A 22,251-nucleotide genomic window follows, 5' to 3' on the forward strand; every position below is an offset into this window, starting at 1 on the left:
AGTCTGTCCCGAGCCCTGAGTGAGGGTGCTGGGCTGGCAGCCAGAGCTAGCCCCTTGGTTTCCCTGATTTCCCAGCCCTCCCGGGACGCCTGTGTCCTGGCTGGGAAGGCAGCCTGCCGTGTCGAGCGTGCAGACATGGTTTGTGCCTGGCTGGCCACTGCGGGGCAGAGCGAGTTGTTCCCTTCTCGGTGAGGATACGAGGAGTACTCAGGGCGCAGGTCCGAAGTGCTGGGGACAAGGGACATTCGCCAGCCCACGCTGTGGCTGGTGCTGAGTGCTGAGGGCATTCACAGCAGGCCAGCTTTTCCTGGAGCACGTGGGCGTCCTCCCAGGGTGGCAGCTTCCATGTGACATGTGAAGTTCCACTGTGGTCAGGTTTGAATGACCTTAGCACGGCGGGGGCGGGGGCAGAGCCCAGGCGCTGCTGTCCGTGTGCATGCGTGCGGGGGGCGTGGAGGGAGGGGCTCTGGGTGGCCGGTGTTGTCCCAGTCACCTCCAGCTGCAGGGCGCACCCTGGCCCTTGGCTGGGACACTCGGTGCCCGCTGCTGCGGGAGCCTGGGCGCGCTGGCTGGTGGCTAACCTGCGCCCTGCAGCCGACAGGGAGTTCATCGAGGAACGCAGGAGGGCCCTGAAACGCTTCCTCAACCTCGTGGCCCGGCACCCTCCGCTCTGCGAGGACGTCCTGCTCAAGCTCTTCCTCTCCTTCAGCGGCCCCGTAAGTGCCTGCCCCCGCACCCCAGGCTCCCCTGGGCCCCACACCCGTGCCCAGCCCCTGCCCAGGCCCCGCGGTGCTGGGCTCCAGGAATGCGGGGTCCCTGGTGGGAGGTGTCTCCTGAAGGGGCTCCTGGTTGGTTGGACACGATGGTGCAGCCAGGGCCTCCTTGAGCTGGGTGAACCGTGTGCAGGAAGCCTGCCTCTCACGCCTCCAGATTGATTAGCAAACAGGGACACCTTTACCGCAGGCCACCCAGCACAGGGAGCCACGGGGAATATGACGGCTGGTGCTGTGTGCCGTGCTCAGTCAAGGGCTTCCCTGGAGACCGCTGAGCCAGTGTGCCACGCACATGCTGAGCTTAGCACCCTCGGCAGCCCTGGGCACGCTGGGAGTCCCCCGTGGGGGTAGGGCCTTGAGCAGGGCCTGGGGTGCTCTTGGTCCAGGCCGGGTCAGACACGGGGTCACAGGTGGACCTAGAGGGGTGACCTGGCCTGCTCGGGGCACCAGCTCCATGCTCCACGTGCCTTTCGCTGTAGCCTCAGGGCTGGCCAGCTGACCTCCGAGGCTGCTCTGAGGTTCTAGAATCCCCAGCGGCTTGATCGGCTGCAGCCAGGGCTTCCTGTCTCCTGTCTGCGTGGCTCCACACTCAGAGGCTTCGCTCTGCCCTGGGGTGTACTGGGAATGCCAGGCTCCCACGGGTCACGGTCACTTGTGGAGGGAACATGCAGTACACTGTCCCCGGGAAAGGTGTACTGGTGTCTGGGTCTGCTGTGGAGGCTGGAGGGGGAGCCACGTCCCAGGTCCCTGCTGTGGAGGGCTGTCCCGTGCCCTCTGTCCTGCTGTGGAGGCGTGTCCGTGTCCTGTGTCCCCTGTCCTGTGCAGGGGGTGTCCTGTGTCCTGCTGTGGAGGGGTGTCTGTGTCTGTGTCCATGTCCCGTGTCCTGTGTCCTGCTGTGGAGGGGTGTCTGTCTGTGTCCATGTCCCGTGTCCTGTGTCCTGCTGTGGAGGGGTGTCTGTGTCTGTGTCCATGTCCCGTGTCCCGTGTCCTGCTGTGGAGCGGTGTCTGTGTCCATGTCCCGTGTCCTGTGTCCTGCTGTGGAGGGGTGTCTGTGTCTGTGTCCATGTCCCGTGTCCTGCTGTGGAGGGGTGTCTGTCTGTGTCCATGTCCCGTGTCCTGTGTCCTGCTGTGGAGGGGTGTCTGTGTCTGTGTCCATGTCCCGTGTCCTGCTGTGGAGGGGTGTCTGTCCGTGTCCCATGTCCTCTGCCCTGAGCATGGGTTCAGTGGCCGCTGCCCTGCCTGGGCACGGCATTCCTGGCCTAGAGGCCCGCCTCACTGTCCATGTTTTATGAGGAGGAGCGGAAAGGTGTGGAGTTGAGCTCCGTGCCCGGGGCACAGACTGGTGCCAGCCGTCCTGTGGGCTGTGTCCCCTGGGGGAGGGCTGTGTCCTGCCCCTGCTGATGCCCTGTCCCGCCATGGTTTTGGTCGTCTCTTGCCTCTGCAGGATGTGCAGAGCCAGCTCAGGGGGTCCGCCCAGTGCCTCGGAGACGAGTTCCTGAGCTGCGAGCTGGCTGCCAGGGCCAAGGTACAGTGTGACAGCGATGCTGACCTCGCCTCCTCACTGGGCCGCCACACCGCATGTTTGTGTCACCTTGTGGTGTGCCTCGGGCTGTGCCCTGCTTTACGCTTCGTAAACGTGCATTCCAGAGAGGGGCTCGAGGCCGCTGCCTGCACCTGCACGCACACACACACGGAGAGGGAAACACACACACTCACCCACACGGAGAGGGAGACACTCACCCCCCTCCACACACACAGCATGGGAAGGACAGGCGGTCGGATCTCCTCTCTGCCCGTCGGGTTGGTTGCAGCTGAGGCCCCACGCAGGAGGTGCAGGACGCCGGGAGCCGGGCCGACACCTGCTGCCTCCGGGCTGTGGCAGGGAGCTGCACTGGGCCTGCCCAGGAGCAGGGTGGAAACAGTGTGGGCGTCCCCGCTGTGGGTGCTGGCCCCAGGGGAGGGGGCCCACAGGCTAACGTGCCTTGGGGTGTGGCTGGTGGTTGGCCGTGGCGCCAGGCCCTTCCGGTGTCGCGGTGACACGTCTCCCTTCCCCTCCAGGACTTCCTCCCGGCCGATATCCACGCGCAGTTCGCCATCAGCAGGGAGCTGATCCGTAACATCTACAACAGCTTCCACAAGCTCCGTGACCGAGCCGAGCGGATGGCGGCCAGGGCCGTGGACAACGCTGCGGACCTGCTCATCTTCGGGAAGGAGTTGAGGCAGGTGGCCCTGTGGGTGCAAAGCGGGCACCTCGGCGGGGGCGGGCTCGGGCACAAGGTGACTGTCTCCCGTGTGTTTTGCATCCTGCAGTGCTCTAGGGTCTGACACCACCCCGCTGCCCTCCTGGGCCTCCCTGCACAGCAGCACCTGGGGCTCCCTGAAGCAGGCCTTGAAGGGGCTGTCTGTGGAGTTCGCGCTGCTTGCCGACAAGGCTGCCCGACAGGTGATGTACTGGCTGGCTGTGGGCACCTATGCAGACAATGTTCTAGATTGCATGGGGCGCTGCCCCCTCAGAGAGACTCCGGGCTCCCAGCCCAGAGCGGGTGATTGGCTTTGCCCCGGGCGGGAAGCGTCCTTCCCAGGCTGTCCTGGTGGCCGCCCAGCAGCCAGCATCCCGAGCCAGCTGGGCTCTGAGTTGTCCAGGGCTGGCTGTGCTGAAGTCGGAAGGCAGACCGGCTGTTGGCTGTGGGCTCCCTGTCACCTGGCAGCTGGCCCGGCAGCACAGCACTTCCAGTGTCCCTCCCTGTGCCTGTGGCGGGAGCTGTGGACACGGCAGTCATACGGGGCCGATCTGCACACACCCGTGGAGCCTGGCCTGAAGGCTGGCCCGAGAGCCAGAACGTTTTACAACTGTTCTTCACGTGAGGGATGCGTGCTTCCACTGTCCGTGGCCTGCTGCTGCGGAAGCGGACCCAGCGCTGCCTGGCCGGGGCTGCTGCCTGGGGCTGCTGCCTGGGGCTGCCTGGGCCTTTCCCTGGCGGAGGTTGGTCCGCTGCCTGTGAGGGGATTGCACACTGGAAAGTCCTTGGTTTTTAATTCTGTGCTCAGCTCCTGGAGCCCACATGTTCCCTTTAGAAACCGAGGCCACGGCAGGTGTGGCGTCCTTGGCCAAGTCCAGGGGCGGGAAAACCCAGATCTGCAGGGACAGGGGCAAGAGGTGGGTGGCCTGCTGGGACTGCTGTGCTGTGTGGACTTGAATTCAGCACAGGGAGTTAGATTTAATCCCTGCAAGGTCAGTGGCTTACCTCCTGAGCTGTTCCTCCTCGTCTAGGGTAGCCGCTGGCCACAGGCTGCAGGCCCTGGCCACGTGGGGTGGCGTCACGCGTTCTGCAGGTGTGGGAGAGTGCTGGGCACGGACTCCGGGCTGTTCCCAAGTGCAGGTCGGCTGCTGTGTCCGTACTGCACGGTGGGGAGGTCGCGCTGTGTGGGGCAGTGCAGTCTGGTTGGAGGCCTGTGTGCTCGGTGGCTTTTGTGCTTGGAGATCGTGTACCTGGGGAAGAGCCATTCACTGGAAATCCTTGGACATGCCTTGCTGGGCTCTCCTGCCAGCCCACTGAGGCCGAGCCGTCCCACGAGTACAGTGAACACCTGGTACCCCGTGGTCTGGTGCCCTGTGCCTTGGTGCCCTGGTGCCCTGGTGTCCTGTGCCCTGATGCTCTGTGCCCCGAGGTCCTGGTGCCCATGCCCTGGTACCTTGGTGCCCTGGTACCCTGGTGTCCTATGCCCAGGTGCCCTGGTGCCTGCCTGCTTTCCCTCACACTGCTAGGAGCTGCAGGGGAGGGGCCGTGGTGCAGCCTCCATGGGAAGGGTGTGCTCCGAAGGTCTAGGGGCTTGTATGCCACCTGTGGAAGGTGATGTGAGCAGTCAGGGAGGCCCCTGTGCTGCCAGGAGGGAGCCCGACCCAAACGGGTGGGAACCGGGGACACCTGCTGACTGCTAGAAGCTTCACTGGCAAGTCCTGGCTGGCACTGCATGGGTTCTGTGCAGTGAGAGCTGCCAGAGGAGCCCGGCATCCCGGGGTGCTGCTGGGAGACCGAGGGGCTCCCACTAGCCGGAGCCACAGCCCACGTCCAGGGCCGGTCACAGCGGTTGTGTGTGACAGAACCAAGGCTGCTGCCTGTGGCCCTGAGCTGGTCACGGGGAGCAGGCTGAGAAGCGGAGCAGCTGGGACTTGAAGTGCTGCTGGGATGGGGAGCTGCCTCGGGCCTCCTGAGCTGTGGGTTCCAAACACTTCTCTGGGTGGCATGGGTGGGCTGGCGTTGTGCTCAGGGACTCCCACGGCACTGCGAGCGGCTTGGGGACGGAGCCCGGCGTTCGCAGTCGGCTCACTCGCCTTTGCTCTGTAGGGCAAACAGGAAGAGAACGACGTGGTGGAAAAGCTGAACCTCTTCCTGGACCTGCTGCAGTCGTACAGAGTGAGTCAGCCAGGACCGAGGGCAGGGCTCAGGAGAGGGGCCAGGAGTGAGGGCAGGGCTCAGGAGAGGGGCCAGGAGTGAGGGGAGGGCTCAGGAGAGGGGCCAGGAGTGAGGGCAGGGCTCAGGAGAGGGGCCAGGAGCGAGGGGAGGGCTCAGGAGAGGGGCTGGAGGGGAGGGCAGGGCTCAGGAACAGCCAGTGCACCTTCCGTGGGCCCATGACAGCAGCACCCATCCCCTCAGCTGAGACCAGACTCGCTGCCTGTGCAGGAGAAACCTTGAGGTGTGGTGTGCGTGTGGGTGTGCACGTTAGCATGGGCCTGCACGTCTGTGAGTGTGCACGTGAGTGTAAGCTGTGTGTTCATATGTGTGTGAACATGCACGTGTGTAAGCATAGGTGGGTGTGTATGTGGGAGTAAGCTGTGTGTTCATGTGTGTGAACAGCTGTGAGCAGGCACACCCGTGTGTAAGCATAGGTGAGTATGCATGTAAGGTGAGGATTAACCCTCGGTGTCTGAAGCCTGGCCCGAGGATGGAGGCTGACGGGTCCCAGCTCAGAGCAGGGGATGCCTTCCCACTGCTGCTCTGGCCCCAAGGAGTCGCTGTCTTTGGAAGGCAGAGAAGTCTCTCCAGCTGGGGAGTCCCAGGAGAGCCGGCCCAGTGTCAGTGCGGAAGGTTCTGGAAGGCGTGCTCCAGGCACTGCAGTGATGCTGTGGCTGGCGTTCTCCTGGGTCTCCTGCCCCACAGTCCTGCCGCTCGCCTTCTTGGGGCAGTGGGCAGAGTTGGGGCGCACCTGTCGCCCTTGTTCCCAGGGTGTCGCCCCAGGCTAGGGAAGGGTTGGATGAGCACGCCAGGTGGCACCAGGGCCCTTGTTCTGCGCTCAGCTGGGAGGACTCTGCCCCCGTGCTGCCAGGACCGCCTGCAGCCAGCAGCTCCCTCCTGGCATGGCTGGGCTCGGGCTGCAGGTGAGGTGCTGAGGCGAGCGTGCCCACAGGACCTGTGTGAGCGACATGAGAAGGGTGTGCTGCACAAGCAGCAGCGGGCCTTGCACAAGTACAGCCTGATGAAGCGGCAGGTGAGCGCTGCGGCACAGAGCCGCGAGCCCGAGGCCGTGGAGCAGCTGGAGTCGCGCATCGTGGAGGTAGGCAGGGCAGCGTGTGCCCCTCCCACTGCAAGTGCATGCCGGGGCTTGGGGTCCTGGTGGGTGCCAGGGTGGCCTGCTGGGCCAGGCACCGAGGGAGGCTCCTCTCCTTGCAGCAGGAGAGTGCGATCCAGACCATGGAGCTGCGGAACTACTTCTCACTGTACTGCCTGCACCAGGAGACGCAGCTGGTCCACGTCTACCTGCCCCTCACCTCCCACATCCTCGGAGCCTTCGTCAACTCCCAGATCCAGGGCCACAAGGAGGTGAGCTGCTGGCCTGGAGGAATGATGGGGCTGCTGCCACTGTGGTATGCACAGCCCTGGTAGGCAGAGAGAGGGTGGGCAGGGGGCACCTGCATGGGGAATCCTGAGCCCCAAGGCTGGGGAACAACGCATGGCTCCTTCAGGCCCGAGGTGCCAGGCTGTGGTGGCACCACACGGCTGCATGCCCAGCCCATACTCAGCCCTGGACACCGAGTCCTTGGTGCCCAGCCCACGCTCAGCCCTGGACACCGAGTCCTTGGTGCCCAACTTTCTCCTTGGTCCCTTGGCTTCCACGTGCCCCACAAGTGCCTCCCAGGAGCGGGGTTTCTGCCTGTGTGTCCCTAGCCCCTGGCTCAGGACTTAAACCTGCATAATCTGTTCTCTTGCCAAAACTAGGACCCCAGGCTCAGGGTATTCCCCCCAGCAAGAACGGTGCTGTGGAACTCAACCTCCCCACGCTGACATTTGAGCCACATGGGGGGCCTGCCAAGCTGCTAGAGCAATGCCATGTGGCGCTGGGACTGTGTGTGCAGTGGTTATGATGCCCCCTGTGTCCTCAGGTGGGACAGGAGCTGAGCTGGAGCTCCGTGGGCTGTGTGTGCAGTGGGGACAGGAGCTGGTGCTGCGTGGGCTGTGTGTGCAGTGGGGACAGGAGCTGGTGCTGCGTGGGCTGTGTGTGCAGTGGGGACAGGAGCTGGTGCTGCGTGGGCTGTGTGTGCAGTGGGGACAGGAGCTGGTGCTGCGTGGGCTGTGTGTGCAGGTGCCCCGCCCCTGATCGTGTCTTTTCTTCCTGCAGATGAGCACAGTGTGGAGGGAGCTGGCGCCCAAGCTGAGCTGCCTGTTTGCGGCGCCACACACTGCCACCAGCACTGCCGGGGTCCCCACCGCGCGGCTGTGTCCTCTCTAGTGCCTGAGGCCCCAGCCTTCTCCCGCGGCCTCACGAAAGCTTCTCTCCAGTGTTGTCCCTGGCTCATTCCCTTCGGACTGCCGGCTGTGGTGCTCCTGGGGGCTGAGCCCTCCCGAAGCCGGACATCTGGATATGACAGGACAGCAGGGTCTGGTGCCAGCACGGCCCTCTGGCCACCTGCCCGCCCCGTCCTGGCCTGCTCTCTGGATGAGCTCAGCGGGAGAAACGTGGACCTTGTTTGGACGGCAACGTCGTGGGAGCTGGCAGGGGGTGAGAGGGTCCCGGGCAGGATACTGGGAGTGGGTCGGCGCAGCAGGCTGAGGACGGCTGCAAGGCCACTGCCTGCAGCTGCACACACTGGGCTGTCAGGGTGTGTTGGGATCCAGGCTGCCCACACCTGCACCCACATGGCAAGACGCACATGCTTGCCATGTCACACTCAGGCTGGTGCTGAGGCCACCAGCAGTCAGGGGCTGGCGCCTCCGGCCCGGGTGCTCCTGGTCCCTGGGCACTGGGGCTGGGGCCCATGCCCGGTGGGGCAGCTGGTGGGCAGTGCTGCAAGAATTCGCAAACCACCTGGAATTGTTCTGCTGACTGGAACCTGTCCCTGCCTCCTCGGTGCCAGGAGAGGGTCTACCCAGACCACAGGCTCTCTGATGTCCACCCCAGCACTGAGGACTCACCCGAGTCCGAGGTGAGGCTGCACTTCCCTGCCTGTGTGTCTGCATGCAGCCTGCAGGTGGCCAGCCCCATGAGCAGCCAGCTCTCATTCCCACGAGGGGAGTCGGCCCCTCTGGCATGCCAGGCCCTGTGGGCCCTGTCCAAGTGTGCCTTCCTGTCCTGCTGGCCGGTGGCCGGTCCCTGGCCACCACTGGCATCACGGGACTGTAGTGCCTTGTGCCCACCACCCTGCAGAAGCAGCTGGATAGAAGCCCTGTGCTGTCCCAGCACTGCACGTTGGCCCAGTGTCCCCGAGCTGTGACACGCGGCCTTGTGCGGTGGACAGAGGGGCGGGGTTTCCTACGTGCCCTGCACTGCTGCCCTGGGCTCTGCCCCCTGCCCCGGCAGAGCTGGGGAGGGCATGGAGGCCGAGCCTGCCGGCCAGTGCTCCCCCATCCCCCACACTGCCAAGTGGACTTCTCTGAGAACTTGACTGACAGGCCCCATGCCTGGTCTGAGTTGAGGGGTCTCCCAGGCAGGGTCTGGGGAAGCAGGAGCTTGGCCCCCCTCACGAGGCTGCCGGAGTCGGTTACTGCTACCCTGGAAAACTGCAATTGTTTACAGATGACCCACACCCCGAAGTCTCTGTCTGTACACTTCTGCCAACAGTGATTAAATGACAATGCAAACTGGGCTGTGTGGTCAGCTGCTTGGGGGGAATGCGGCTCCATCTGCAAGGTCAGGTGCGTGGGACTGGGTGCGTGGCCATGCCCCGCTCAGTCACCCCGCTGTCAGGTGACGGGGTGCAGTCTGACCATGGCCCCCAGAGGTGTACTGCCGTGTGAGGGGATGAGCCAGCCTGCGAGGGCAGTGAGGTGTGAACAAGGAAAAGCCTTTATTTCTTTCCGTGGTGTTGCAGCACTCGGGGTCGCCTTGCTTGGGAGTCCTGTGGCCTCGTGGCTGTCCCGGGCAGCTTCCTGTGGGTGGCCCGGCCTGGCCTGCGGGCTAGAGTGTGTCCACCTCATGGAGTGTGTGCTCCACGATGGTGTGCTGGTCCTGGAACTTGAAGTGGCCCTGGAACTTCCTGCCTTGCAGCAGCAGCGGCAGCCAGTACTTGTCATCGGGCCACATGTCTTCAAAGGGGATCTGGTCCTGCTGGAACCACTGCGGCCTCATCTCTGTGTTGGGGGTGAGAAGGGGTGAGAGCTGGAGGTCCCGGCTGCCCGGACGGTGAATCCCCCCGCTGGCTCAGCAGCCCACCTGCGGCCCGCCCCAGCAGCTAGGTCCTGGGGGAGGGGCTTGCTGCTGCACCTTATTGAGGCCGGGCTGTCTGCCATGATGGCGAGCTGTCCCCCGAGACTCACCCTCGGTCTCCACGGGTGTCCCCTGGAAGCTGTCAGTAGAAAAGACGTGTACTTCCATCTGCTCAGGCATAGCCACAAACTCGAAGGTGATGCGGCCCACCCTGTGCAAGCTGTCCACGGTCAGACCACTCTCCTCCTGCAGCTCCCTGGGGACCAGGGGGGGCGAGAACACAAGGGCAGGGTCACAGAAGGCTGGGAGGGCGGAGGCCCTGCAGCTCGGCCTGGCACCAGAGGTGGGGGTTGGTGGCAAGGAAGGAGCTGAGCTGTGACACAGGCTGGCAGCCAGAAGAATGTCACATGGTCAGCTTGACCTTTGGAGCTCCTGAGTGGGGTCAGAGGTTCTGGGCAGAGCATGGGCCTGTCCTTGTCCTCTGCCCGTTGCCACCCAGGCCTGCTAGGCCCACCACTCATCTCCTGTCTCAAGAGGAATGCCCGGACCAGAGTTGAATGTGGAACCTTGGCCCAGTACCGGGCTTGGCTGCCCGGAAGTGTGTGCCCGTCCCATCGTGCACATGACCAGGAACCCAGGGTCACAGCTGGGCGTCTGGTCCCTACTGAGGAAGGGAGCGGCTCTCATCGCAGCTCGGGCTGCTGGTGCAGGACCAGTGGGCTAGACCTCTTCCGGCCTGTTCTCGGGACAGTCTCCTCACTGGCCGACCCTGCAGGGGTATCGATGCCAGCCTGCCCTTTGATGTCGTCCCTGTGTGTCGCATACCTAAGACACTGCACGGGTAGGAGGCGGGCACATGAGCCCCACCTGGGACCCTGGGTGCCAGCTGTGCACCTTGAACTCCCCACTCAGCAGGAGAGCAGCGTGTGCCTCTGTGTGCCATGGCGATTAGGACACGTCAGCCTGGGGCGGGGGCCAGGGTTCAGCCTGCAAGTGCCAGCATCCCACATGGGCGCTGGTTCGTGTCCCAGCTGTTTCCCTTCCCATCCAGCTCCCTGCTAGTGCACCTGGGAAAGCAGTGGAGGATGGCTCAGGTGCTGGGCCTGCACCCGCTTGAGGCCCAGGAGAAGCTCCTGGTCTGGCTGTTGTGGCCGTTTTGGGGCGAAGCAGGGGAGTACAGGGGCAGCAGTCTTACTCTGCCTCTGGCTGTAATCTTTCGCCCTTTGCCCTGTGCACTTGTGCCTACACCGTGCTATCACCTGTGCCCACGGCCTGCCCAGGCTCAGTGCTGGGTCCCCCAGCATCATCTCTGGGTGCTTTCTCACTTCCTCGGCCTCTGTAGAAATGGGCTACTCATTTCTGACCAGTTATGGGTACTTGTTTGGTATGCGTGTGTATTTTTAAATGTTTATTTATTGGAATGGCAGATTCAGGGAGAACAGGGGAGATGAAGATCTCCCACCCACTGGTTTACTCCCCAAGTGGCCACAACTGAGCTGATCTGAAGTCAGGAGCCAGGAGCTTCTTCTGGGTCTCCCACATGGGTCAGGGTCCCAAGGCTTTGGGCCGTCCCTCACTGCTTTCCCAGGCCGCAGTCAGGCAGCTGGATGGGAAGTGGGGCGTTCAGGTTATGACCTGTCCCCACATGGAGCCCTGGTTTGAAGGATTAGCAGGCCGAGCCATTGCGCCATGCCCCAGTTATGGGTACTTGTAACAGCCAGTGTTCAGAGGTTTGCTTGCATGGCATAGATTTACAGAGCGAGCTCCCAGCTGCAGGTTCTCTTCCGTTGCTTACATCAGCAGCACGACCCGGGGCAGAAGGCAGCGAGGGAAGCCATGCCCCCAGCTGCCCCACACCCCTTAGGCTCTGAGGGCCTCACAACTGGTCAGTGCTTCGCCCTGGGTCCTGTGCAGGTGGGACGGGAGACTCCAGCTGCTGCCTCTGCAGGTGCACAGGCCTGCCTGTGGTGTCTACACGCTGAGGCAGTTAAGGAGAACAGGACTTGGCCTGAAAGAGCCATGTGTGGTGAGCCCCCCAATCCCACAGCACAGGGCTGGGTGATGCGCCCTCGTGGCAGCCCGGCGGGTCTCTCTGTGAAGCCTGGGCTGGGGGTTTCTTACTTTGACTAACTGGATCTTCCCACATGCTCAGCGGCATGTGTGCGGTTCGCCATCAAGCTGGAGAAGGAGCCGCAGCAGGGAGAAGCCCACAGATGCAGCCCACGCCACCACGGGGCCCCGCTGCTCAGTTCCTGCCTGGCAGATGGCGTGGGGGCGGAGCTGGGAGGCCGGGCAGTTCTGGGCCTGGGTGGTGATGGGCCCTTCCCATGCTCAACTCAGGGGGTCCCCCCGCCACACTTGGGAACCACCCTTGCTGTCACCTCCAGGTTCTGCCTGCACACAGGAGGCAGAAGATGGCTCCCTTGCCAGGTCACCCAGCAGGCATCTGGACAGCAGCCTTTCCCTGCCCACCTCTCCCTGGGCAGCCAAGGCCTGCGCCGTATGATACTCGGTCTCCAAGGGGCAGGACCGATGGTCAGGGCAGCCCTGGCTTCTGAACTTGGGACTTCACGCCGGGGTGGGTGGGCTTATCCTGCTGCTGGACCCGTGTCTGAAGCAGCTGCCCACGGGGTCCTGAGGCCGGGACACAGGCAGCCTTTGGGGGAACTGCTGCGACCCTGGCCAGGAGGGGTGTGAAGAGGGGCAAGGTGCAGGTACAGCAGGAGGCCAGCTTGGTGCGCAGGTTACAATCTGGGCTGCTTTACATCACATTCAGACTGGGAGAACCCAAAGGGCAAGTGCTTGGGGTGGTGGGCCGAATAGGGGTGCAGAGTCAGATGGGGGACATAAGCTGGGTGGAATTGACTTGGCACTGGAAACTTACGGAGCTGTGGGGGAGGTGGAGAGGGAGAGCAGGACACGCTGCCTGTGGGGAGCCTGCCTGTCCAGGTGAGGGGTGCAGGGCCCCGTGGGGAGGCGGCCTGCCTGTGGAGGGACTAAGGGGTGCAGGGCCCCGTGGGGAGGCGGCCTGCCCATCCAGGTGAGGGGTGCAGGGCCCCGTGGGGAGGTGGCCTGCCTGTGGAGGGACTAAGGGGTGCAGGGCCCGGTAGGTGGGCAGCCTGCCTGTGGAGGGACTAAGGGGTAAAGGGCCCCGTGGGGGAGGAGGTCTGCCTGTGGAGGGACTAAAGGGTGCAGGGCCCCGTTGGGAGGAGGCCTGCCCGTCCAGGTGAGGGGTGCAGGGCCCCTTGGTGGGGGCCGCCTGCCCATCCAGGTGGGGGGTACAGGGCCCCGTGGGGGAGGCGGCCTGCCTGTGGAGGGACTAAGGGGTGCAGGGCCCCGTGGGGAGGCGGCCTGCCCATCCAGGTAAGGGGTACAGGGCCCCGTGGGGGAGGCGGCCTGCCTGTGGAGGGACTAAGGGGTGCAGGGCCTGGTCGGGAGGAGGCCTGCCCGTTCAGGTGAGGGGTAAAGGCCCCGTGGGGAGGCGGCCTGCCTGTGGAGGGACTAAGGGGTGCAGGGCCCCGTGGGGAGGGGGCCTGCCTACGAGGGACAGTCCAACCAGTCAGGCGCTGCCTGTGCCAGGACTTGCTTGCCCATCTTAACATCCTGCTCTCCGGGAGAAGCAGTTTCACGTGGCACTGTGGCTGGTTTCCTAGGGTCCCATCTCCTTCAAGGCCCAAGTCGGAGCGGGCATGACAGGGCACTGGCCTCGGCCGCTCTGGGACTGCTCAGCCATGTGCTCACCGCCCCCTTCCTTCCCACTGCCCAGCCCTGGAGGCTTCAGCGAGTGCCATGTGCCTCCGGCCTCAGTTGGCCAGCCTCGCTTTGTCCTGGCCCCAGACTGCTAGGTAGGGACCAGGCCTCCTTCCCAGGTACCTGTCCTGAGCCTGTAGCACAGATGTGGGAGCCCTGTGAGGGCAGGGGCTGTGGCCAGGACCCTCTGTGCTCCGAGCCCACCACAGAGCAGCGCTGAGGTACCCTGTGGTCTGGTGCCCCATCGCAGCTGAATGGAACAGTGAGATGGCGTGGCTGCCATGCCTGCTTCCCACGCCTTGGCCCCAGGCTGCTGCCTCTCTGGGTGGACGGGCCCTTCTCTGCGGTGTCCTCCCGGTGCAGGGCCGGGTGCAAGGTCCAGCGGTGCTCTCCACCTGGTCTGTGTGTGTGTCCCCGAGGGACAGCCTGGTCATGGAGCCCAGGGTGGGCTGCTGCTAGAAACCCTGGGACGAGCTGTGCAAGTCGGGAGTCTGGGTCACATATGTGCGGGATCCTGGCATCTCCAGTCACAGAACAGAACCGTGGTAGGGGCTGGCTCCGCGCCACAGACCGGTGAGGGGCACAGTACCCCGTGGCCCAGTGAGGGGCACAGGCAGCAGAACTGAGAGCCAGGGAAAGCCTGCTCGGGGCTCTGGTCCCTGTGTGCATAGAGAGGGCGCACTGAGGAGCAGCGAGGCCCAGCTAGAGACGCCCAGCCAGTGAAGACAGGCAGTGGCCCTGCAGCTGAATACCCATGCCTCCGGACAAGCAGCTCTCCGGGCAACCTGCACCCCCTTGCCCACCCCCGGACAAGCAGCTCTCCGGGCAGCCCTCACTCCCTGCCCACCCCGGACAAGCAGCTCTCCGGGCAGCCTGCCCACCTCTCACCTTCTGGCCCCTGCCTCGATGGTCTCGCCTTCCTGGACCTTGCCCCCGAAGCCGTTCCAGCGGCCAGCTCCAAAGCCACGTTTCTTCATGCCGAGCAGGATGCGAGGGGGCTGCAGGACCATTACCAAGGTGTAAAGGCTGGAGGTGCCCATGGTCCCCTAAAGCTCTGAGGACAGGGAGAGGCACGGTTAGCACATGGCACGGGATGGTGCGGGAGACACAGGTCCGTCTGGGTGTCCCAGGGTCCTGGTTTCCTCCTCTCTTCAGTACTATTGGCTGCCAAGCAGGACAGGGCCTCTCCAGTGAGGGCCTTCCTGCCCAGGGTGCCACCCCTGGGAACCCTGGACCAAGGGATCAAGGTCCAGCGGTGCTCTCCACCTGGGCTCTGTGTGTGTCCCCGAGGGACAGCCTGGTCAGGGAGCCCAGGGTGGGCTGCTGCTAGAAACCCTGGGACGAGCTGTGCAAGTCGGGAGTCTGAGGACAGCCCAGCAGTGTATCCAGCAGCTGTGATGTCAGGGCCTGTGTGCAGGAGGGCCGGGGCCACAGGGGGCCCGTGGGAAGGGGACCTCGTGGTGCCAAGGTGCCCGGGGGCTGGTGCTCCTCCCTGTGCCGGGATGAGGAGCAGGGCGGCTGTGAAGTCACAACTGGGACTGGACCCTGCCACCCTCCCCTCACCCACCCTTCTGTTCTGTTTTTAAAGAGATTTATCTAGTGGAAAGGCAGGGTTATGGGGGCAGGGAGAGGGATTAATCAATGGATCTTTGATCTGCTGAATCACCGTGGCCACACCTTCATGTGGGTCTCCTAAACTGGTGGCAGGTGCCCAGGCAATTGGGCCGCCTCCTGCTGCCTGTGCTCCCAGTTGCATGGGATGTGAGCACCGGCTGTGCCACGAGGTTCCACCAAGTCTGTGGGGTCCCACCCAACTACTGGCTGTCCGCACCGGGACAGGCTCCGTTTGTTGGCTGTCTGGCAGAGATGGCGGTCGGCCGACATGGCACCACGGGCCCCTCGTGGAGTCCCAGGGGCTGCCCACGTGCAGCGGGGGCCTGCTCCCGCACCCTGGGCGCTCGGCCGCCTCCGTGCAGGGCCCGTGCCATGTGCCGGTCCCGGGGCCCTTGAAGCCGCCCCCCTACTCCTCGGGTGGCCCGGCTCCCCAAAACCCGCGCCGTCCCGCGCTCCCCACCTTGCGCGGCCGCTTCCGGGGGCGCGGTCTCGGGCGGAAGCGCGCGGGCGCTGGGGCGGCGCGGAACCGGGCGCCGATGGAGGGGTGAGCAGCCGCCGCGCGGAGCAGGGGCTGGGGATTCCGGCCCCAGGAAGGGCCGGCTGCGAGGCGGACTCGGGCCGGCAGCCGGTGGGGAGCCGGCCGGGGCGGGCGCGATGGCGCCCGGGTCTGGGGCGCGCCTTGGCGGCCCTGCCCACCTCTCGCGCCTGGGCTCCGGTGTCCGTCCCAGGCCCTTGCCAGCCGCCGGGAGCCCTGGGGAAGAGCCGTGTGTTCCATGGAGGTTGCCTCCATGGGCGAGCGCTGGGTGCTGCAACTTCTTCTCAGGGGACTCAGCTGTGAGGAGCAGGCTGCAGGCAGCGCAGCTCTAGGCTCGGTGAGAGCAGCAGGAGTCCCTGCGGCCTCTGCCTTCTACCCTGTGTCCTCACTCGTCTTCCTTCAGACACACTAACGCTCCCCTGTTACCCTCATGGTGTCCCCAAAGGCTTAGAAGGGCAGCTGCAGTGGTCCCCAGAGGGCTGTAGGAATGTGAATTTGGGGGGACACCATTTTCCCGTGATACCCCTCTATGGCTCGGGAGCCTGGGTGTGTCAAGGGGGTGCAGCCCGGGCCCCTCTGACCGTGGACTCGCAATGCCCCCTTTTTTCTGTCTGCAGGTCCTGGACACTGCTGCGGGCTGCCCTGCTGCGTCGGGGGTCCCAGGGTGCAGGGCGGCGCTCCAAGGGCCGCTCGGGGACAGAGCAGCGCTGGCTGCAGCGGCAGCTGACCGACCCCTTCGTGAAGGCGGCGCGCGCCCAGAGCTACCGATGCCGAAGCGCCTTCAAGCTGCTGGAGATGGACGCCAGGCACCGGCTGCTGCGGCCTGGCCTCCGTGTGCTGGACTGTGGCGCCGCGCCAGGCTCCTGGAGTCAGGTGGCCGTGCCCAGAGTCAACGCTGCCGGCACAGGTGTGGCCACTCCCCCCAACACCTTCCTGATGGCACTTTTAAAAGATCTAGTTATTAATTGGAAAATCAGTGACAAAGAGAGAGAAATCTTTTATGTACTGGTTGGTTCATGTCCCAAGTGACTGCAGTGGCTGGACCTGGACCTGTCTGAACCCAGGATTTTCTGGGTCTCCGGCATGGGTGCAGGGTCCCAAGGTTTTGGGCTGCTGTCCACTGCTTTTCCGGGCCACCAGGAGGGAGCTGGAAGGGAAGTGGAGCAGCCAGGATGTGAACCTAAGTCCACATGGGATATTTTTGCCCCAGATGTTTAGCCTGCTAGCCCACAGTGCCAACCTCTAGTTTTGTTTTTTTTGAAAGACTCATGTATTTGGTTGAAAATCAGAGTTAGGAGGAGACGTTTTCTGCTTACACGCCAGCTGATCACAGCAGCCAGGGCTGGCTGAGCTGAAGGCAAGAGCTCCGGCTGGGTCTGCTCGTGGGCAGCAGGGCCTGGGGACTTGGGTCCTCTGCTTTCCCAGGCCATCAGCAGGGATGGATGAGACGTGAGGTGGTGTCCACTTGGGATGCAGGCAGCGACTGACTGCCACAGTGCTGGCTCCAGACTGCTATTGACCTCTGCTCGTCTGCGGGTACGCAGGCAGGGCACAGCGGGCAGGGGGCACAGTGGGCAGGGCACAGTGGGCGGGGCACAGTGGGCAGGGCACAGCAGGCAGGGGCACAATGGGCAGGGCACAGCAGGCAGGAGGCACAGCAGGCAGGGCACAGCAGGCAGGGGGCACAGTGGGCGGGGCACAGTGGGCTGGGGGCACAGTAGGCGGGGTACAGCGGGCAGGGCACAGTGGGCGGGGGCACAGCTGGTGGGGCACAGTGGGCAGGGCACAGCAGGTGGGGCACAGTGGGCAGGGGGCACAGCGGGCAGGGCAAGCAGGCAGGGGGCACAGCGGGTGGGGCACAGTGGGCAGGGCACAGCAGGCGGGCGGCTGTTAGGAGGCAGCAGCAAGGACACTGAGCCTCCCACAGTCAGAGCTGAGGGGTCAAGCCACTGGCCCTGAGCCTGGCGGGAGTTCCTGCTCGGCCCTGCCGATGTGCCCAGGGAGATGGCAGACGGTAGCCCATACCCCCCTGGAAGAGCCAGACGGAGTTCCCGGATTCCGGCTCCGGAAGTATTAGCTAGGTCTAAAACACACATCCCTTTTTACCCAGTAGACTGAAGTCACAGCTCTGGGACTGTACTGATTTTTTTAGAGTTATACTTTTATTTGACAGGTAGAGCTACACAGAGAGAGAAATCTCCCATCCACTGGTTGACTCCCAGAGGGCCAGGATGGACGGCACTGAAGCACTGTGAAGGCAGGAGCCGGAAGTCTCTGAGTCTCCCATGTGGGTGCTCCATGCAGCATGGCTGTCCCCGACACATTAGCAGGGAGCTGGGTGGGAACTGGAGTTGCTGGGACTTGAACCACGCTGTTCTGGAATGCTCCTGGCAGTGGTGCAGTCCTAGCGTGATATAGCACAGCACCAACTCCACTCATTATTATTTTTTTTAAGACTTATGTATTTAGGGCCCAGAGCGGGGGCCTAGTGGCTAAAGTCCACTTGAACAAGCCAGGATCCCATATGGGCACTGGTTCTAATCCCGACAGCCCTACTTCCCACCCAGCTCCCTGCTTATGGCCTGGGAAAGCAGTCAAGGACGGCCCAAAGCCTTGGGAACCTGCACCCACGTGGGAGACCTGGAAGAAGTTCCTGGCTCCTGGCTTCAGATCAGTGCAGCTCCAGCCGTTGCAGTCACTTGGGGAGTGAATCATCGGACGGAAGATCTTCCTCTCTGTCTCTCCTCCTCTCTGTATCTGCCCTTCCAGTACAGATAAATAAATCTGTAAGAAAAAAAAAAAAAAAAGACTTTTGTACCTATTTGAATGGCAGAGCATGGGGACGGATAGATAGAGCTGCTCCAAGTGCTGGGTCTGTCCAGAAATGGCAGTGGTGGCCCAGGCCGAGCCTGGCCGAGCCTGGCCGAGCCTGGCCGAGCCTGGCCGCCCCCTGGCCGCCCCCGGCCGCTGGGACCCGGGCTCTTAGCTTGTCTCCTGGCTCAGAGGTGGAGCAGCTGGGACTTGAACCAGTGCCCAGCGGGGAAGCCAGCCCTGCTGGTGGTGGCTTTCTCCGCCATGCCATCGTGCTGGTCCCTCCTGCTTGATGTGACTGAGAAGACGCAGTGTGAGCCCGGCTGTCAGAGTTGGGGTGCTGGGGGTGCCTCTGGGCCGGTGTTGTCCTGCCAGGGCCCCAGTTCCTCGGCTGCGGGGTGAAGCCGCCGCCCCCGTGGTCTGCAGGATGTAAGGGCGTGCAGGGGCAGCTCTGCCCCGGCCTGTTCTATCATCCTGTTGCTGGTGTCTTCCGGAAGGATGAGAGGCTAAGTGACCTGTTCATTTCCCCCTCAGACCCCGGCTCCCCCGTGGGCTTCGTGCTGGGGGTGGACCTTCTGCACATCCCCCCACTGGAGGGGGCCACCTTCCTGTGTCCAGCTGACGTGACCGACCCTGCTGTGGTGTGCAGGATCCGAGAGCTGCTTCCCGGGGGCACGGCCGACGTGCTGCTGAGCGACATGGCACCCAACGCCACGGGGATCCGGGCCCTGGATCACGACAAGCTCATCGGACTGTGCCTGCACCTCGTGGACCTGGCCACGGACCTCCTGCAGCCGGGGGGCACGCTGCTCTGCAAGACTTGGGCTGGCGGGCAGAGCCAGCGGCTGGAGAAGCGACTGAGAGGGGCCTTCCAGAGCGTGCAGGCCGTCAAGCCAGAGGCCAGCAGGAGCCAGTCGGCAGAGGTGTACCTGCTGGCCACGTGCCACCGTGGTGGGGGGCCTCGGTGAAGGGGCCTCTCCTGGCACTGTGAGCTGGGAGACGAGGCAGGGCAGCCCAAGCCTGTCCCAGGGCCGCAGCCCGGGGCTCCGTGTGAGCTGCAGCCTGAGGCTGAGGCTGCAGTGCCCGGCTGGCGCTCAGGCGGGCCGGACCTCGGCCACGGACACTGCCCGCTGTCCAGTGAGAGCCCTGCCTGAGGCCCAGCCTCCCAGCAGGCCGCGTGGCTTGCGGAGAGCCCAGGTTTCAAACAGCCTGGGCCGGCTCTTGGGTGTACAGTGTGCAAAGGTGTGTGCCGGCACCTGGCCGCCAAGTCCATGTGTCCTCAGCAAGGCAGCTTTCTGCAAGAGCGTGGGTGGCATTGTCGCAGGTGTCCATACTTCTAGAATAAAAGCAAACACGCAAACTGTAAAAGCGCCCGGCGTCTTCCACGCGGCCGATGCGAGGGGCCTGTGCGCTGGCCCTCTGGTCGCCCGCCCGCACTGGGGGTCGCCCAGGCCCCTGGAGGGCGCCTCCCTCCGCCCCGCAGGCCGGCCCGGGCACGGGCGCAGGGCGGGCCCCGCCGGGAGGGCGCCCCGTGCAGCCGGGCTCCCGGGCCGGGCCGGCGTTTAAAGAACGCGCCGAAACTTGCCAAGTTTGTCCGCGGGCGGCCCCCGTCGGGCGCTGTGCCGGGCCGCGGGGGACGCCCGCTCGGCTGCCGCGGGTCGCGCTCCCGGCGCCCGCCCGTCCCGACGCGCCCCCGGCCCTGTTCCCGGGGCTTCCCCGCGCGGAGGGTCCCGGGGCTCCGGCCGCGGCCCCCGAGCCCCCCGAGCCCGCCGGACGCCCCTGCCCGTCCCCCCGGCCCCGCCGCCCAGGTCTCGCGAGAGCTCGGCTGCGCCTGCGCGACCCGGCGGGGCGGAGGGAGATCCGAGCGGCGGGAGCGGCGGACCGGGGTGAGATGAGGGGAGAGGAGGGGAAAAGGGGTGAGGGGAGGTGAGAGGGGAGAGGAGGGGAGAGGGGAGCCGGGGTGAGGGGAGGGGAGGGGAGAGGAGAGAGGAGGGGAGGAGAGGGGAGATGGGGAGAGGAGAGGGGGAAAGGGGAGAGGAGAGAGGAACTGGGATGAGGGGAGGGGAGACGGGGTGAGGTGAGCGGACAGGTGAAGGGAGAGGAAGGGGAGATAGGGTGAGGGGAGGTGAGAGGGGAGGGGAGCCTGGGTGGGGGGAGTAGGGGAGGTGAAGGAAGAAAAGTGAGGAGAGGTGGGGGAGCGGGTGGGGAGGTGGGGGGAGCGGGTGGGAGGTGAGGGGAGGTGAGGGGAGCGGGTGGGAGGTGAGGGAGTGCCCGCAGCCCTGCCTGTGCCCGCAGGTGCCATGGAGGACACGGCTGAGAACACCACGGTGCTGGCCACGCTGCGCTCCCTCAACAGCTTCATCGCGCAGCGCGATGGTCAGCCCGCCGCGCCCGGCTCCCTGCAGGGGCAGTACCAGCAGAGCATGCAGGTGGGCGCCGGCGTGGGCACCGCCGTGCCAGGGCCTCCTGGGGAGGCCACAGCGCCCACGGGGTGGCTGCCATCGATGGGGGTGTGCGTGTGCTGGTGCCCGCCCGCGGGGTGTGCGTGTGCGTGTGCGTGTGCTGGGTGCCCGCCCGCGGGGTGTGCATGAGCTGGGTGCCCCCAGGGGGGTGTGCGTGTGCTGGGTGCCCCCAGATGGGGTGTGCATGTGCTGGGTGCCCGCCCGCGGGGTGTGCGTGTGCTGGGTGCCCGCCCGCGGGGTGTGGGTGTGCGTGTGCTGGGTGCCCGCCCGCGGGGTGTGCGTGTGCTGGGTGCCCTCCCGCGGGGTGTGCATGAGCTTGGTGCCCGCCCGCGGGGTGTGCGTGTGCTGGGTGCCCGCCCGCGGGGTGTGCATGAGCTTGGTGCCCGCCCGCGGGGTGTGCGTGTGCTGGGTGCCCGCCCGCGGGGTGTGCGTGTGCGTGTGCTGGGTGCCCGCCCGCGGGGTGTGCATGAGCTGGGTGCCCCCAGGGGGGTGTGCGTGTGCTGGGTGCCCCCAGATGGGGTGTGCATGTGCTGGGTGCCCGCCCGCGGGGTGTGCGTGTGCTGGGTGCCCGCCCGCGGGGTGTGCATGAGCTTGGTGCCCGCCCGCGGGGTGTGCGTGTGCTGGGTGCCCGCCTGGGGGTGTGCATGAGCTTGGTGCCCGCCCGCGGGGTGTGCGTGTGCTGGGTGCCCGGCCGCGGGGTGTGCATGTGCTGGGTGCCCGCCCGCGGGGTGTGCGTGTGCTGGGTGCCCGCCCGCGGGGTGTGCGTGTGCTGGGTGCCCGGCCGCGGGGTGTGCTTGTGCTGGGTGCCCCCAGGTGGGGTGTGCGTGAGCTGGGTGCCCGCCCGCGGGGTGTGCGTGTGCTGGGTGCCCGCCCATGGGGTATGTATGTGCCGGGTGCCCGCCTGCGGGGTGTGCGTGTGCTGGGTGCCCCCAGGTGGGGTGTGCGTGAGCTGGGTGCCCGCCCGCGGGGTGTGCGTGTGCTGGGTGCCCGGCCGCGGGGTGTGCGTGTGCTGGGTGCCCGGCCGCGGGGTGTGCATGTGCTGGGTGCCCGCCCGCGGGGTGTGCGTGTGCTGGGTGCCCCCAGGTGGGGTGTGCGTGTGCTGGGTGCCCCCAGGTGGGGTGTGCGTGTGCTGGGTGCCCCCAGGTGGGGTGTGCGTGTGCTGGGTGCCCCCAGGTGGGGTGTGCGTGTGCTGGGTGCCCCCAGGTGGGGTGTGCGTGTGCTGGGTGCCCCCAGGTGGGGTGTGCGTGTGCTGGGTGCCCGCCCGCGGGGTGTGCGTGTGCTGGGTGCCCCCAGGCGGGGTGTGCGTGTGCTGGGTGCCTGCCTGTGGGTGTGCGTGAGCTGGGTGCCCGCCCGCGGGGTGTGAGCCTTGCGGGCAGGGTGCCTGATAACCCATGATGCACTCCTTCAGTACCTTCGGTACCAGGATGCCTTTGGGTACTTTTGGTTTTGGTTTTGTGTTTGAAGAACTAATCTGCCTGGGCTGGTCTGAAGCCGGGAGGGTCTCCCAGTGGGCGCAGGGGCCTGAGGACAGGGCCCTTGCTTGCCCAGGCCCTGAGGACGGGGCTGGGTCAGCAGGTTGGCTTGAACTGGCAGGCACGTGGGACGCCAGCGCTGCGGGCGGAGGATTAGCCTCCTGGCCACAACACTGGCCCCACCTCTAGTTGTT

The 22,251-nt window shown here is 65.4% G+C and overlaps 4 protein-coding genes across 6 annotated transcripts in view; 3 read left to right on the plus strand and 1 right to left on the minus strand.

Moving 5' to 3' along the window:
* The window catches only part of SNX8 (sorting nexin 8), a 33,044-nt gene extending 24,192 nt beyond the window's left edge, over positions 1 to 8,852 (plus strand). Inside the window, exons 4-11 of the mRNA XM_040989966.1 lie at positions 595 to 716; positions 2,218 to 2,298; positions 2,832 to 2,992; positions 3,084 to 3,216; positions 5,120 to 5,188; positions 6,180 to 6,326; positions 6,443 to 6,592; positions 7,389 to 8,852. Of these exons, the coding sequence (XP_040845900.1) occupies positions 595 to 716; positions 2,218 to 2,298; positions 2,832 to 2,992; positions 3,084 to 3,216; positions 5,120 to 5,188; positions 6,180 to 6,326; positions 6,443 to 6,592; positions 7,389 to 7,499 (974 nt within the window). The 3' untranslated portion in view covers positions 7,500 to 8,852. The remainder of the gene's footprint in view (positions 1 to 594; positions 717 to 2,217; positions 2,299 to 2,831; positions 2,993 to 3,083; positions 3,217 to 5,119; positions 5,189 to 6,179; positions 6,327 to 6,442; positions 6,593 to 7,388) is intronic.
* A 178-nt stretch (positions 8,853 to 9,030) lies between these two features.
* NUDT1 (nudix hydrolase 1) lies at positions 9,031 to 15,264 on the minus strand. The gene is made up of 4 exons (XM_040990060.1): positions 15,238 to 15,264; positions 14,052 to 14,217; positions 9,524 to 9,669; positions 9,031 to 9,337 (listed from the first exon to the last, which is right to left on the minus strand). Exons 2-4 carry the CDS (start codon positions 14,201 to 14,203, stop codon positions 9,165 to 9,167), a joined length of 471 nt encoding a protein of 156 aa, XP_040845994.1. The 5' UTR covers positions 14,204 to 14,217; positions 15,238 to 15,264; the 3' UTR covers positions 9,031 to 9,164.
* Positions 15,265 to 15,431: 167 nt separating this feature from the next.
* MRM2 (mitochondrial rRNA methyltransferase 2) lies at positions 15,432 to 19,473 on the plus strand. The gene is made up of 3 exons (XM_040989967.1): positions 15,432 to 15,492; positions 15,623 to 16,219; positions 18,658 to 19,473. Exons 1-3 carry the CDS (start codon positions 15,432 to 15,434, stop codon positions 19,089 to 19,091), a joined length of 1,092 nt encoding a protein of 363 aa, XP_040845901.1. The 3' UTR covers positions 19,092 to 19,473.
* A 444-nt stretch (positions 19,474 to 19,917) lies between these two features.
* Positions 19,918 to 22,251, plus strand: part of MAD1L1 (mitotic arrest deficient 1 like 1) — a 175,184-nt gene continuing 172,850 nt past the window's right edge. For 2 of the 3 annotated variants that reach the window (XM_040990056.1, XM_040990058.1), the window contains exons 1-2: positions 19,918 to 20,009; positions 20,401 to 20,552. In XM_040990056.1, coding sequence (XP_040845990.1) covers positions 20,424 to 20,552 — 129 coding nt within the window. In that variant the 5' untranslated portion in view covers positions 19,918 to 20,009; positions 20,401 to 20,423. The remainder of the gene's footprint in view (positions 20,010 to 20,400; positions 20,553 to 22,251) is intronic. The other variant, XM_040990057.1, reaches the window with a different exon arrangement.

This window comes from Ochotona curzoniae, unplaced genomic scaffold, assembly GCF_017591425.1.
Source record: "Ochotona curzoniae isolate NIBS_2020 unplaced genomic scaffold, NIBS_Ocur_1.0 contig_54, whole genome shotgun sequence".
In the NCBI taxonomy this organism is placed as follows: domain Eukaryota; kingdom Metazoa; phylum Chordata; class Mammalia; order Lagomorpha; family Ochotonidae; genus Ochotona; species Ochotona curzoniae.

Coding starts and splice junctions, on each gene's coding strand:
- NUDT1 (XM_040990060.1), bottom strand. CDS start 14,203: ATGGGCACCTCCAGCCTTTACACCTTGGTAATGGTCCTGCAGCCCCCT. Junction 9,670..14,051: donor ATCGAGGCAGGGGCCAGAAG/GTGAGAGGTGGG, acceptor CCTGGTCCCCAG/GGAGCTGCAGGAGGAGAGTG. Junction 9,338..9,523: donor GACACCCGTGGAGACCGAGG/GTGAGTCTCGGG, acceptor CCCCCAACACAG/AGATGAGGCCGCAGTGGTTC.
- MRM2 (XM_040989967.1), top strand. CDS start 15,432: ATGGCGCCCGGGTCTGGGGCGCGCCTTGGCGGCCCTGCCCACCTCTCG. Junction 15,493..15,622: donor CCTCTCGCGCCTGGGCTCCG/GTGTCCGTCCCA, acceptor TGTGAGGAGCAG/GCTGCAGGCAGCGCAGCTCT. Junction 16,220..18,657: donor AGTCAACGCTGCCGGCACAG/GTGTGGCCACTC, acceptor TTTCCCCCTCAG/ACCCCGGCTCCCCCGTGGGC.